At 38.4% G+C, this 15,717-nt stretch overlaps 1 protein-coding gene across 1 annotated transcript in view; it reads left to right on the forward strand.

The window, feature by feature from the left end:
• The window catches only part of VCAN (versican), a gene marked incomplete at both ends in the record, with an annotated part of 98,852 nt that overhangs the window by 64,707 nt on the left and 18,428 nt on the right, over window positions 1-15,717 (forward strand). Inside the window, 5 exons of the mRNA XM_080638136.1 lie at window positions 289-5,784; window positions 7,961-8,074; window positions 8,842-8,955; window positions 14,641-14,799; window positions 15,560-15,642. Coding sequence (XP_080494262.1) covers window positions 289-5,784; window positions 7,961-8,074; window positions 8,842-8,955; window positions 14,641-14,799; window positions 15,560-15,642 — 5,966 coding nt within the window. The remainder of the gene's footprint in view (window positions 1-288; window positions 5,785-7,960; window positions 8,075-8,841; window positions 8,956-14,640; window positions 14,800-15,559; window positions 15,643-15,717) is intronic.

The following is a 15,717-nucleotide window of genomic DNA, read 5'->3' on the forward strand; positions in this document are numbered from 1 at the left end:
GACAACATTATATGAGCAATATATTCAGTATTCACAAAGGTTTTAATTAGAAAGTTAAACACTGTGGTGGAATTTAACTTGGTGTGAATAGAGGAACCTGCTGAGTTTACTGTATTTCACTTTGAATTTTTTGGTTTTTGGTTGGTTTTGATTTTGTTGGGTTTTTGGTTTTTTGGTTTGGGGTTTTTTTTTTTTTCTCCGATGGATTGCTTGTACTTCATATACCTATTATAATGCACAACTTTTGCTGTCACTTAGGGATTATGAAAAGCTCTTTTTTTTTTGCAGATCATCCGGTGAATGAATTTTTGGATCTGTTCAGTCGCCACATGCTTCCTCACGCAGTAGATGAATCCCACATTGATGCAGAATCAGCTCAGACTGAACCCTGTACTTCAGACTCTGTGCAGGATTCATCTGAATATATAATATTGGATCCTTTCTTTCCAAATTTTGTAGAGTTTGAAGAAGAGGAAGACTGTGAAAATACTACTGATGTTACAACTCCTCCAGCTTTGCAGTTCATCAATGGAAAGCAACAAGTTACTAGCGCACCTAAGAGCACAAAAGCTGAGGAAGCGAGAAGTGATCAAATCGAAAGTGTTGCACATTCCAAAAATGTAACCTTTTCTCAAATCAATGAAACAAACACATTTATAATACCTGAAAATGAAGCATCTGGTACTATGCAACCAAGCAAAGCTGGAGAAGTGATAGGGGCATTTGAAGTTACACAACCAACAGCAGATGTTGCAATTTTAGAACCTGTTTATAGTGGTGAGTTAGAAGTTGCTACAACTGACAAATCAATAGCCATTACTTTTTCGTATGAACAGTCTCTGCAAAAAAATAAAGAGACCATAACATGGCATGGAACTGAGGAGATGTCTACTAAAGATACAAAAAACTTGCTTCTGATTACTAATGAATCTTCTGGAGATGGCTCCACTGAACCTGATTTACCCAGATCTGTCTTCTCAGAAATTGTGACAATGTCAAGAAAGCAAGACAGTGCAAAAAATTCTGGCATAACTTCTGTTCCTACTGTATTTGCTGTGGAAGGTTCTGCTGTAACTGCTTCTCTAGATACAGTTTTTAATACTGCTACAGTAGGCATAGGTATGAAAGACCTTATTTCAGAAGAGGCATCCCCAACTCCAGGAAATCATTATAAATCAACTATTAAACTTACTGCAAACTCCCCTGTTGAAAGTCTTATGGAAACAAGCAGTCATACAGCAAAGCCTGAGATGGGTGCTGCTTCTTTTATGGTTCTAGAAGGATCTGGAGATGTAGAAAAGGGCATCACTATAACTTCAACCATCAAAACGGAAACAGCAGTAACAGAAGCACTTTCAAGGCAAGATATTTCTTTGGGTTTTGAAACAGTATTGCCAACAGAAATTTCTATAACAACTTCAGGAATAACTTCTGCTTTGCCCGAAGGAATCAGCACTCTGTATTCTGCTTTTGATCAAAGTCCTGAATTAACTGTTGTCACCAATTCTGTTTATGAGTTTATTACAGAAAAAGAAGTTGCCAGATCTTTTGTAACTGAAAAGAATATAAAAAGTGAAAAAGAAGTGCAAACCACTGTTTATTCAAGTCAGGAAAACTTAGCTACTGCTGCAGAGGGAAATTCAGAGTTGAATGAGCTTGGGAGCACTACTAGTGAAGTCAGAACTGTAAGTCAAGAGCCCACCCCCATCAGAAAAACAGTGCTGGTAACAGGTACCCTGAGTTCTGAAATAAAAAAGGTCACCACCATTCCTCTGTTGAGAGAGAAACACCTTCTTATAAATGAAGGATCAGCAGAAGAACCAGCAGACATATTTTCAGGGAGTCCCACAAGAAAAGTAGTAAGTACTGACTCATCATTTACTGAGCCAGGTTCTGGAGACATAGATGTTATCGAGTCTGCTACTTTGACTTCAGTTCCAATAAGACCTATCACTGAAACACAAACAGAAAAGCATGAAGGAAAAGTTTACGGTATATATGACACTTTACTGAAGAATGCAACAACAGAATATGAAGAACATGAAAGACCAGATGAATCAGCAATATCAATTTCAAGTACTAGGTCAGACGGCTTGACAAAGGAGCCTGAATTAACAAGTCAAATGCCTCAGGATGTGTTTAGTACAGGAAACCTGGGAGAACAAAAGCAGGAAACAGAACCAGCTTACACAGCTCTTTCTGAAGTAAAATCTAGTCCTGATTCTAGAAAAGAAGTAATATCTCATGTTGCATCAGGAGTTAAAACTGAAGATTTAGAAACAACTGAGATCACACCATCTCCAGAATCAGTGGTTAGTAACAGCCCTTATGAAATGGCGACACATGGTACTGGCAGTGCAGAAGGAGTAGCAGTATCTACAGAAAGCAGAAATGCAGAAGTTAGTTCTTCAGCTGTCTCATTAGGAAAGATTCTCCTGATTGAGCATGGCTCTGGAGAAGAATTCAAAGGTGGCAGCAGCACCACAGAACTAATGTCTAATGGATCCACTAAAGAAATACTTGGAAGTCATTTCCCATTTATTGATCAGGGATCTGGGGAAGCAGACACATTCAATGAATCATTTACAAAACCAGCAGTTTCACCCCCTGGGGAACAAGAAACACAAGAAAAGTATGACAAAAAAGTTGTCAGCACACCACCTATGAATCATGCCTTCACTACTGAACCTGGCAAGCTAGTCAAAAGTCCTGAACATGAATCAACCACAATGGAAACTATAACTGACATGAGAATGGAAGAGAAAAAAATTGATGAACTGATAGTGAGAGATTATTCTACGAAGACTCCTTTGGTGGAAGATATATATTCTGGAAAAGATTTGCCACAGAAAATTTCAGCAAAAGCTGTAGAATCTTCTGAAGAAACAACAACAGACCCTTTATTTAAAAATACACAGGCTACTCATGAACATCTAGGATTTTTAAATGTTCCTACTGTCAGTCTGTATTCAGAAGAAAAGGAATTAGAAACTGAATCTGTTAAAAAAATACTTTTGCCATTTAATGATGACAGAGTAACTGAACCTGCAAAGATTGAAAGGAAATACATAAGCTCTCCAGGTACAGATACAGAGCAAAAGGAGGAGTTGGTACACAATATTTTCCCTACGAAAGATATTCCCAGTTTGTCCCTGACACCTAAAGAAGAAAAGCTATCAAATAATGAGCTCATTGGTGATGCATTATTCTCAGGACAAGGGTCAGGAGATGACCTTGCCATTATTTCTGCTGTAGTGCCATTAGCTGTCAAAGAAATCACAAGTACTTTAAGTCCTCATACATCTCATCCTGCAAATTTGGGACCCAAACTATCAACTGACAGGACACAAGACTTTGACAGAGGAAGCACTGAATCAAATGCTGAAGTTAATGAAGAAGTTACAAGTGCTGTAGCTGGGCTGCTGTTAAAAACAGAAAACCAGTTTCCCAGCTCAGTGATCACCAGTTCCTCAGCTTTAGCAGAAAAGAGTTCCAATAGCTTCACCTCTGAAGAGATTAAAGAGATGACACATTATTTTGTTGCAACTGAAAAACCTCACGAAAAGGAAACTAAATACAGGAAAGGAGAAAATGAAAGAAGTGGGACAACATCTACTTCTAAAGCTGTTTCTCGAGAGGAAACTTTACATTTACTGATTAAACATGGTGTAACTCCCATTTCCGTAATACTGAGTGGAACTCCTAATCTTGAAACAGAAAGATCGCTTGTAACCTCAACAACAAAAATGCCAGGCAGAGTGTTACCTGAAAGCTCTGGAGAAGGGTCTGGCTGGGTTGGTGATTTGGATTCGTCTTCGGATACGTTTACTGATTTGTCAATACCCCCTGTGTCAAAGGTAGAACTAAATGCTTCATCTAGTGTTCCTGGGGAAGTTTATTCTGAAGTTACAACAGAGGCACCAATAGATGGACCACAGACTGTCATCACAGGACTGGCATCCCTTTTTACAGAAGATAAAGAGATTGTGGCAAATCCATCTGCTGTTCAACCAAAGACAGCCGCATCAGAAGAGCTAACAAGTGATACTGGGATATATGAGAAAATTATCCCAGTGATTGATGATAAAAGAAGTGTTATATTGAACGTCTCTGTTTATGGTGATATTACACTAATTGAAGAGAGACTTCAAATCCCATCAGAAGAAACAATTATTATAGACATGGATCACTCTAAATCAATGCCTGAAGATATAATAAGTGTGCAGACAACGCCAAATCTTGTTATACAATCAACATATGGTGATGATGACAGCGTGACAGCTGAAGAGGAGAAATATGAATCAACACCTAAAATTTCCATAACCAAAGAGAAGACACTTGGATCTGGTGATAGTCTTCCTTCAACTACATCCAGTCAGCCAAGCAGTGAATCAATAACAGCTGGGCACAGATCAAAATCAGATGACAAGGATCTGGGTTCAGGGAATGCAAGGAAGTTTGCCTCAGAAACTCTCATTGCTACTAAAGTCTCTGAACTGGGCATTTTCCTTCCTACAGTGCCATCACTGACAAACCCTCATGTGCTTCATGAGTCTAAACATGTTGTAACAAGCACAATAGATGACAACTACAAGCTAAATACTTCAGCAAACAACCAAGCAGATCAGAGTGAAACAGTCTCTGTCTCTGGCTTTTCTGGAATGGGACAAGAAGAACTGGATGATAAGCTGCCTGTGATTCCTTCTCTTACACCAGTTTTTACTACTGAGACAGAAAGGGCTTTGGCAACTGACACGCTTGATGTAAGTATTGTCACCACACAGCGTACGTCCCAACTGACATCTGCATCATCTAGCAAAAATGATGAAAAACATCCCACAGTATACACAAACACAAAATCGGCATTGGCAGAGTATGAAGAAACAGATTCAGGCTTTTATTCAGTACATCAAACTCCTAAATCTTCAGTGACTGTTCAGCTGGTTAACGGAGTATCTGAGTACTCTGATGTAATCATTCCAAGTACATCATCTTCGAAGGATTCAGATTATCCTGATCATTCATCAGACGGAACTTTCAAAGAAGTCAGTTCTGATACTGCAGCGGCAACATATAAACCTCCCACCACTGACCTTCTCAACAGGACAGAATATTCTCTGCTGGGGTTTTCCCCCAAGCCTGTTTCAGAAAGCACAACTACAGAAAGTACTCCTCACTTTAACAGTTTTGTAACAGACAGAGCAGAAGAGACAGAAACCTCTGTAACTGATTTGGTTGTTGAGGAAGAAGCTACCGTTTCTGGAGATTCTCCATCACTACATGTCTTGCCTACTGCTTTTCTGAATTTCAGAGAAAGTGTGAGCACAGATGTTCCAAATGTTAGGACAGTAAAAGTTGAAGATTCCTCAGAGAGAGTGGGCAATCCTCATCAAGAAGATGACAGAAGTACTGAGAGAGAGATTCCATGGCTTTTTTCCACACCTGTTTCAAATTCACCCAATAGCATTGAAAGTGAAGTATTTAAGCCTGACCAGGAATCAGTTACAATGCTAGCTTCATCTTCACAATCTTCAGATGTAAGCACAGAAACACAATCAGCTTTGTTTGGGCAAGAGGAGATCACAACTATTTCTTCGAACATTGTAACAAACAGCCCTGGAAAGAGTCCATACCAAAATGAGCAGTCTACAATAAGCTCCGAGGAGCCAAACACTATTGAACTTGTAACTTCATCGTTTTTCCTTCGGGAGGTCACTAATGGATCAGATTTCCTGATTGGCACCAGTGTGGGTTCAGTTGAAGGCACAGCAGTGCAAATTCCAGGTAACTTCCAAATACAATCACTGTTGTATATGTTTGTTGTGATACATGTAAATGTGTGTCTTAACTCTGATAAGAGGTATGACAATCAGAGCACTGTGTGAAATAACAGCACAACTCGTGAGGCTCAAGCTTTGAAATCCACATGATTATCACCCTTACAAAATGAAGGAAGATGGGAGGACCAAATCTCAAGCTCACTGACTTTCCTGAGTTTTCTTTTCTCCTGAGCATTGTGGAGCTTTGGATCAGACTTGAGGTGACCAGCCACTTCTAAAAGACAGGAAGGTAACATTGATTGTGGTAGAGAATTCAGCTGTAAGTATTTAATTTTCCAATTTCAGAAAATTTTGTCTGATAGCTTTTCTGTGTGGGCATGGCAACAGTACTTACACAATTGGTTTATAGTTAGGATCGGTTTATAACATCTTGAAGTCGACTAAGACAGTGGATCTACTGTGTATTTTAGGATCAGAATTTTCTATAAAAAGTAATTTCTCTTAGCCTGCAAGATGACTTTTCAGACAAGAGAAAACCGAGACTTCATGTTTTCAGCCTGCCTGTAACTTTCAATGGTTGATACAGTGTCTGACTTATAAATTGAAGATCTTTTAGTTAAATGTTATTTGCCACAGTGTTTTGTTTTACGTAATGGTTATTAGGCAGCATTTCGCCAAATACACAGATGATGCAGGTAGGGTCACTTCAATTGCTTCAATTCATATTTTACCTAGATATTGTTGACAAAAGAATTGAACCAGCTTAATTTCATGTGGTTTTCTATTATTTTTCGTCAAATAATCCAGGAAGCTCTTAATTTGAAAATGTTAACTGGGAAAATATCCAGTCCATAGGAGGACAAGCAGACAGTAAATGCACAAGAAACATCCTTGGGTGCTTAACATAGCATTGTGTTTGGAACTTTCAGGAAGCAGTCCTATAGCAAACACCCTGTTTTATAGATATGATTAGAATAATTCCAAAACTTCCAAAGCAAAATCCTGGCCACTAAATTACAATTCCAAAATTACGTAGACAGGATTTTCATGTGTAGGCTTCTAATTGAACCTCTGCTCTCCCGTGACTAGATAGAGAACTTAGTACTTTAAGAAGATGTCTTTGAATGTCTAATTTGTCAAGGGTAAAATAGATGTTACTTGTCATTTATTTCGTAAACCATAGTCAGATTGTTTTGGAAAAATGTAACCAAAAATCTAAAGTTTTCTCATGTTTCTAAATTAATTTAGGGTACAGAACTCACCCATTTTTTTAAGTTTCCAAAGCCAAGGCTTTCCTTTTGTATCCCAGAAGGGCTGTCTTCCTGTCTTTTCCTCCTATCCTCTGACTCTGAGATACTCAGAAATGGTTACCTAGTGCAAACTTGTTAATAGCTCCTACGCATTCAATAAAATGCAAATACCTAGGTTTCTAAACTCAGCTGATATAAGCATCACTACAAGGCATAAAGCTCTTTAAGGAAAAACTGTTTAAATGGTAACTCCCATAACAACTGAGGATTTCACAGCAGGTAAGCATTTATCTTAGTGTTTAGTTCAGTTATGGATGTATTCTGTACCTTTGTTTGTGTTCTTGAGATGTGTTTTGAAGAAAGGTGAGAAATATGCATGTGTGAAAGTATTCTTTCAAAGAAATAAGACCTTTTGGGCGTTGATTGATTAAATATAAACAAGTGAAACAACAGCAACCAGCTAGTATGTTCTGTGTACCCAATCATTCCATATAAACTAACCCTGCTCAAAAAAAAAAAAAAAAAAAAAGGCATTTTCCATTCATTTTGCATATGTTTAACTATTTTCAGCTATAATTAATTACCACATCATACAAACTAAATCCTCAATATAATACTATATCTTTCAAATATAGTTCAAATTGCTATGAAAAAATGTAATTCTAAAAGTTATTTATACTGGTTCATAGTAAATGCCATGGTGTTAAAGTTGTTAAAGTTGAAAATAGCAATGCCTGAATATAAGTTTTACTACTATATAAAATGATCTTATTCTCCTTAGCCTATTATGTTAATAGAGTTTCTGTAACTACAGTAAAGCCTGATACATCCATGCAGAAATGAAGAACTATTTTTTCTTCCAAAAAAATCAAAAAGACACCAGTTTATTGAATCTACAGAGTCAATTTCTTTTTTCTACTCATTCAACAGGCCAAGACCCATGCAAAAGCAATCCCTGCCTTAATGGTGGCACGTGCTATCCACGTGGTTCATTTTACATCTGCACATGTTTGCCAGGTTTCAACGGCGAGCAGTGTGAATTAGGTAAGCTGATGCAATCTGGGCACTTACTGAGTATAAAACCTTCATACATGAGATCTGCAGAAGTGCAGTGTTTTGAAGTTAAAGAATACATAGACATTTGAAAAATTCTAGAGTGAGGTCTTATTAAGAAGAGAACAATAAAGTGAAGGAGGTCCACGTTTACCCCTTTTCTCTCTTCCCTTAGACTGGACAAATATGTACACACACAAATGTAAGAGTTGTAAATGAACTACATGACCTAGAATTCATTGCATTTAATTCGTTAATACATCACATAAAGCCAGATAAACATTAATATTTGGGATAGTTTTTGGGATAGTTTTTAAGAAGTCAGGAGTCAGAGTGCAGGATATAAAATTGTGGATCAGTAATGTCACATTTCCTAAGGAAACTGCTGCTTGGCTTGTGGATGAAGGTGAAGGAAGATTAGGCATAGTGAAATCAGTTATCATGCAAATGAACCATTTCCTTGGATCTTTTGCAATAATTCTGGATTATCATAGAATCATAGAATACTTAGGGCTGGAATGGACCTTAATATCATCTAGTTCCAACCCCCCTGCCATGGCCAGGGACACCTCATGCTAAACCATGTCACCCAAGGCTCTGTCCAACCTGGCTTTGAACACCACCAGGGGTGGAGGGATTGAACTGGTCCTAGTATGACTAGGTCCAGTCCTAGTCATGACTGTAGGACTAGGTCTGAAGAACATATACCTTCTAGGAAGGAGGTGGATTATGAAAACACTTTTATCTTTATGTTGTAGATATTGATGAATGCCAGTCTAACCCATGCCGGAATGGAGCCACGTGTATAGACGGCCTCAATATCTTTACTTGCTTGTGTCTGCCAAGCTATATAGGTGCTCTTTGTGAACAAGGTAAGGTGTATTCTTTAATCTATGGTGATTGAGGTCATCCCTTTCCATTTCAACACTCTTCGGGAGAAACTAGGCAAACCCTTCTGAAAATTAGAGGATGGAAGAAACAGTAAAAATGTGGTGAGTCATCAGTGGTGAGGAGAGATTACAATTTTTGAGTATGTTAGACTCCCATGATTTGTGGCTCAGGAATTTTTGCTTAGGGTTGCAACTGCACCATCTTTTGCAGATGGGTGGCAGCAAACTCTATCTAAGTGCTAACCTGACTGGAAGTAACATTACTGTTGTACCAAATATAAATGGTTGTAGTGGGGAGTTTCTGTGCCAAAATAACAGCCACACAGTTTTCAGGCGGCTCCAAGGCAAGCACAGCGTACCTCTGTTGGCTTGCACATTACAGGGAAGTCACATAACAACATTCTCTCATTACTATAGTGATGCTTGTGGGATAATGTGTGGGAGTAGAATTACTCTTTGATCAAGCTTCTCTCTTAAAAAATAATATGCGGTGTGCAAGACACATCAGAACCCATCACTTCCAACAAGCTTTACTGAAAAGTAGGAATAGTCTCTTGAATATGCTAGACTATATACTCATCCACTGGGGACCATAGCCTTGATAACTTCATCCCAGAATTTTCAAACTGATTTGTTCTGTGATTATTTTAGGGAAAGCAGGTAGAGAATCACAATTGCGAGGAAGTTGTAAAAGGCTTTCTAACTAGACATCAGAAATCAGATTAAATATCCAAGTTTCTGTAATTGTTAGAACATTACCTGTAAGAAATACCACTGTACTTGCAAGAAATATTTACAGTGCAAGATGATTACTCAATATGTTCATGTAGGGGGAAAAGTAGGGCAGGAAAATCTGTTCTGTCAGTAAAATTAATGAAGGAATTTCTATGGGAAAAATAAATGGTGCTTTAAAGGATACTTTCCAAAGCTTGTGAAAATACTTTTTTCCTTCAGCTGAATGGTTTTGGTCACAGGTGAATGAACTAGACCTTTGAAATTGTTTAATTAACATTGGGGTTTTTTTCATGTTTTTTTTCTCATCTTCGGTGAAAGGCAGTTTGCAAACTCTTCCAGCTCAGCCCATAGAGATTCATTTGCTAGAGCTGAGAACTCTTGAAGCTGATCAACTCCAGCACTTTTCAGTGTTTAACTTTTTCAGTAGACTGGCTAATCTTGTAATTTGAAAAGACTTTCCCAATCTGTTCTCCCAAATTATAAACTGACAGTGTTTTCACAACAAAAGAAATAAATGTTCTCACTCCCTTCGTCCTCCCCCTCATTCCAGCAAATCCATAATAAAAAGTAGCTCTCAGTACCATGGTAGCTTTCAGCTGCTTTTTATGACCAACCTGAAGAGTGCATTTTAGGTGGTTAATGGGAACATTTCCTCATTTGTCAATCAGAACCAGAGCCCTGCTCACTCAGCTTTGGAATTTAAATTTCCTCCACTTAAAGTCCTACAGTGGTTTGGGACTTAGGAAAAGCACTTAGTGCCAGATTTCCACTCCACCAGACAAAATAAAACAGTGTTGGCAATTCAGACATGGCTGTCTGGCAAGCAGGTTTTATTTCAAGGCACCAGTCCTGACCTCACTAGATTTAAAGACCAGCCAGGAAGACAGAATGAGTACCTCAGTGCCACAGGAAAGGTGGAGTTGAGCACGCTGAGATTATATTTCATTACTTCTGTAGTTTTATTTCTCCAATATATATACTATTTGTTTTAGAAAGCTTTAAAAAAAGTGAAGAGGAAGAGCTGCCTTAGGCACAGTGCTGAGTATTCAAAATGCCATGGGAGGCAATGATAGCAGTGAGCATGCATTGGCTCTGGAGACGAAGCTCAAAGCAGGGGACAATTCCACCACGTCTAGGTCCCACAACACTGGTGTAGAAAAAACATAGAGCTCAGAATTTTACCCTAAAGCCCCCACAAGACTTTTCTAGTCTAAGGGATCTTCAGCTGATGTGTTATGCCTATGTCAGTGTTAGAAGGGGATGTGAGAACAGGATAGTGCAGCTTCACATCAGGAAGCTCCTGCAGGAGGTACAAGTTAGAGGAGCCTTCAGGGTGATCCAAAATAGGATGAGGGAATGCAGTCCTGTGACTCAGTGAGCTGTAACTGGCTCCTTTACAGATGTTTCTCTTGCCAAGTGGAAACAGTGCAGCAGACAATCTTGGAGCCTTGGAACTTCTTCCTGAAAAGAGCTAAAGTGATCTGATACTAGAAATAGAGCAACTGAGGGTGTTTCTTTTTTAAACTAGATTAGTAACTCAGTAAGCCAGCATCACTTCTGGTTCAGACTAGATTAAAAGTAGAGTACTTCTGGGTGGATAGTACCCTTTTTTGCCCACCACATGTATCTTTTCAAAGTACAGATGCATATTTTCGTGACATTTGGTGACATTTGAACAACACTTCTTAAAATGCAGAAATATCCCAAGTATGACCGCAGGCTGCAGTAGATCTTGATGTGAATCTTCCTCTGGGAGAGTCATCAGTCTTTCCATTGTCATCCCTCTGTGAAAACCTCTAATGAGAGCTCTCAGTGTCCAGATAAATGTTCTTTATGATAACTGGATGAGCACCTGTTTAGGTTTTCCTCTTCCTTCCTTCCTTTTCTTTTTATTCCTTTTGCTATTCTGACTGGTGTCTACCTGCTCTCAAGGAACAGTGTTTATGTTTTAAACTTCAGGTTTGGCTTTCTTGGCTGCAGGATCTCTGCAGGCGCACCTAGGCTAGCCTGTTTTCCAAATGCAGCTGCATGCATGGGCTTGTGTGCCAAAATGGCACATGCGTGTTTGTTATGGGACATGCTTCTTTGGGATAATACAAACAGCTGTTCTCTTCCAGTCTCTGAAAAGAAAAAAAATTGGATGTTTCTTAAAAGCATATCAGGAAGAATGTTTCCTTACAAACCAAGTTCATGGTTCAAATGCCTGTGACTATTCCGGTCTCATTTGATTCACTTTGCTCCCAGAGAATGGTAGCTTGGGATGGAAGTATTTGAGAAGGTCTCAGCAAAGATACTTTCTGAAAACAGATGGTCTCTAATTGAGGTCTTTCAGCTGAAAAGGGTTTATTTTAAATATAGAGTAGGGAAATGGGTTTCTCCTCAAGATGTGTGGGCTAATGAGCCTTAGGCATCTGCTCGTTAGCTGAAGGCAGACAGTCAGAAAGAAAATTCACCACTGAGTAAGACTCTCATTATGTTCTAGTACCTGTGTGTTCAGTCTTTATTTTCTTTAAGACTCTTATGAAATTTCTGTAAGGACAATGGACCTATTGTCAGCAGCTTATTGCAGCTGTTAAAAAGTGTATCTATGTATTAAACTTGCAGAGATATTTTTTTCTTAATGCAGTTTTTTGAGATGTTATTATACACATACAGTTCTAGTTACCTAGAACAGAAGCTGTGTAAGTAACTCCTTGCACACATCACTAAGAAAGCCTGGAAATTGTCATAAATCTTAAGACTAGCCAGGCAACTTTTAAAACACCATAAATATGGCAAGCAGGGTTTCAGTCTTTCCATCACGTTCTGGAAAAAAGGTTACGGAAATGTGTGATTACCTCCCTGGATAAATAAATACACAATGAACATGGAGTATTGTATTGAGTAAGTCCTTGCACCTACTCTGTTCACAGGTGATTGGGTCAGAAAATTTATAGCCACATGCAATTAGACTTTATTGGTTCAGTAAAGGCATTAAAAACTTATACCCGTGTGAAGGCCTTACCTTTGTGTCACCCTTTGAGAATTTTTAATGTAATAAGATACACACACAGGATAAAGTACTGCAGAAATGAAACAGTCCCCACATTTTTATTTGCCTGTTTTGCCTTTTTCATGCCCTAGCCTCCTGACTCTCCCTTTCCTCATTAGTTTTTCCTCTCTTATCATCAATCTATCCTCTGAAAAAAAACCCAAACAAATCAACAATCCCCCCTTCAAGCCAAAATAACCCAAAGCCTTATCTTCCCTTTCTAAAATTCCTGTGTATTTTGTAGCCTTAAGACCTGCTTTTTTCTGTCTTTGTAGATTTAGGCTACAAACAGGTGCAGGAGTTAGTCAATTTTTCCCTTTTGGAAAAATAACGTGCCATATATGATAAGAGGGAGGGGTTGTACGTGCACTTCAGGGCATGACTTGCAACTAAGAGTATCTATGTCACTGTCTGGCATCTTCTACCTTAAGAAAAGAAACTTTGTTATTTATGATTCATGCTCAGGCCATTATATCTCATTCTTTGAGCTGAGTCTTCTAGCTTTCGTGTTTTCCAGCCTCTTTGCCTCCTCTGTTTGCCTTTCAGCAGATCTCCTGACTTGTGCACTTCTTCCCTAGCAGAGGTCAGGGAAAGCTTGATTAGAATAGCCTGGAAATTCTCTCTGGCCATGATTTTCTCAGCACGCAGTGCTACTTGTTATTATCTAACTTCTTTCCTGTGGCACAAAGCAGTCCCTGAATAAGATGAATAATAAAACCTTAAGAGTCTTCACGGAGGACATAGCACTGTTAGTCAACACTGTGTGGTTAAACAAATGTTCTAGAAAGCCAGAGCCAGACTAAACTTAAAAATGGCCTCGATGCCAGAGATTAAAGCATCCTGTAACTCATACAGCACACAAAGAGGTAAAAGATACAAAACTAAGAAGTTGGTAGTATAGATTTCATTCCTTTTTCAAAGCTGGGATTACTCAAAGCACAAAGAGTTTTCTACAGCTTAACTTGTTGAAGAGAGATAATAGTTGTAAGCTCTATTATGCCTTTGTATTTGGTACATTTATATCCGTGCTGATGACTTTCAGACAATGTTTTTTGATACCAGAGTCCTAAGACAATGATTTCAGTGTTATTGGCATTACCAGAAATTGTCAGAGAAATTCTGGCAAGCCTCTGAAGTGATACGTTTGCATTTTTAAACGCATTTATGTACATGTACAGTTTAGTTTTTATCTGGGAAGATTTAAGTCTTAAAAAAAATATATACATACGCTTTGTGTTTCAGGATGTGCATGTCCTCTTCCTGCGACAAATTAAGAACCAGCCTTGTGTTGTCAGAAAAATATTACACAGTTTTCTTTCAGTTGATAGCTGCTCAAACCTAAGAAATATTATTGGTAAAGAATTTGCAATCATATATCCTTGGCATGTACAGTAGTATTTAGCTTTTTCTGTCCTATATGCAGAAAGATCTTGTTTAGCCAAAACATGGTATTGGCTATTAACTATATTGACTCACTGAAAATAACAAATCCAATTTCATACCCAGAATGTATCTACACCTCTCGAAAAGTTGCTTTCAGGCATGGGTTTGTTTGGGGGTTGATGAAACTTCTTGGCTATTTCATTTATCCAGAGTTATGGACTGAAGATATCCTGAATTTGTCCACATAAAGCACAATTTTATCAGTGGAAGGTCACAAGTTGCCAGTTGCAATTATACTCCTTACATAAGTAGTGTTCTTGCAACTTGTACTAAAAGTGGTTAAATAGAACTACCTGAAAATGTAGTGAGGTCTAAAAGATGAATGTTGAAGGTTTGCATTTACACTGCTTAGTGGGTGGCTATCTTCTTGAATGTTTGCCCTGTGGAAAATCTGTCTATTTGCGTGGAACATGCCTGTGTTTCACACCCATTGACAGTGATTTATTTGCTTGTCACAGACACAGAGACCTGTGATTATGGCTGGCATAAGTTCCAAGGACAGTGCTACAAATACTTTGCCCATCGGCGTACGTGGGACACGGCTGAAAGGGAATGCCGTCTCCAGGGAGCACACTTGACAAGTATCTTGTCTCATGAGGAGCAGATCTTTGTGAACCGTATGTACTGTTAGGATTCCTCCAAACACGAGCAGGCTTTGAGGGCTCAGAGCTAGTGAAATAGCTTCCCGATCACCTAGCCTTTTACATCTCCATCTTAAAATATACTTTTAGAATGTTTAAAAGGCATACTTTGCGTTCTTCATGTTTACTTTTGCAACAAAAGCAAGCTCCCTATCACTATTAAATTATTATATGTCACATTGAAAACACTTTGGTTTTGAGGATAAGAACAAGAACTAGTGTTTTGGCATTGAAAACTGATGAAACCTTTTGTATTTTGAAGGATTTGTATAGTTTATGCACCTGATATCAATGACCACACTAGCACATATTGTATTAAGTAGGCATAAAGAAGTAGTTCCTATATGTTTTGTTGCACAATCTAAACAATACTGGTCATAGCTTAAACAAAACTTGAAAAATATAGATTAAAATTCTTGCTTTTTTTTTTTTTCCTTTTTTTTCCTTCCCCTCAAATGCACTCAGGTAGGAAACTAATCTGCCTTTTTAGGGAGGTGCCATCAGGAGAGAAGAGACCGGTTTGTTATAAACTGTTAGATAAGAATCTGTTTTATAGACACCCCAAAATAAAATTAAAAAGTTGAAAACCAGTCTGTAAATAGTTGTTTGCATAATGAGTGGGAGACCCTTAAGAACATGATCTCTGATTCATTCTGTGCAAATTCTTTTAATTTTCTTTGGTGAAATCTCTTCCATTTATGGGAAGGTTAATAAAAATATCCTTCTGGTTCCTTAGGCATTGGGCATGACTACCAGTGGATTGGCCTCAATGACAAGATGTTTGAGCGCGATTTCCGATGGACTGATGGTAGCCCACTGGTAAGATGCCTTTGAAATTAAATCAGTCGTTCATTTCTTTTTGGGGTGGCTTATCAAATTCCCACCAGCAACAAG

This window comes from Psittacula echo (genome assembly GCF_963264785.1).
Source record: "Psittacula echo genome assembly, chromosome: Z".
Lineage (NCBI taxonomy): Eukaryota > Metazoa > Chordata > Aves > Psittaciformes > Psittacidae > Psittacula > Psittacula echo.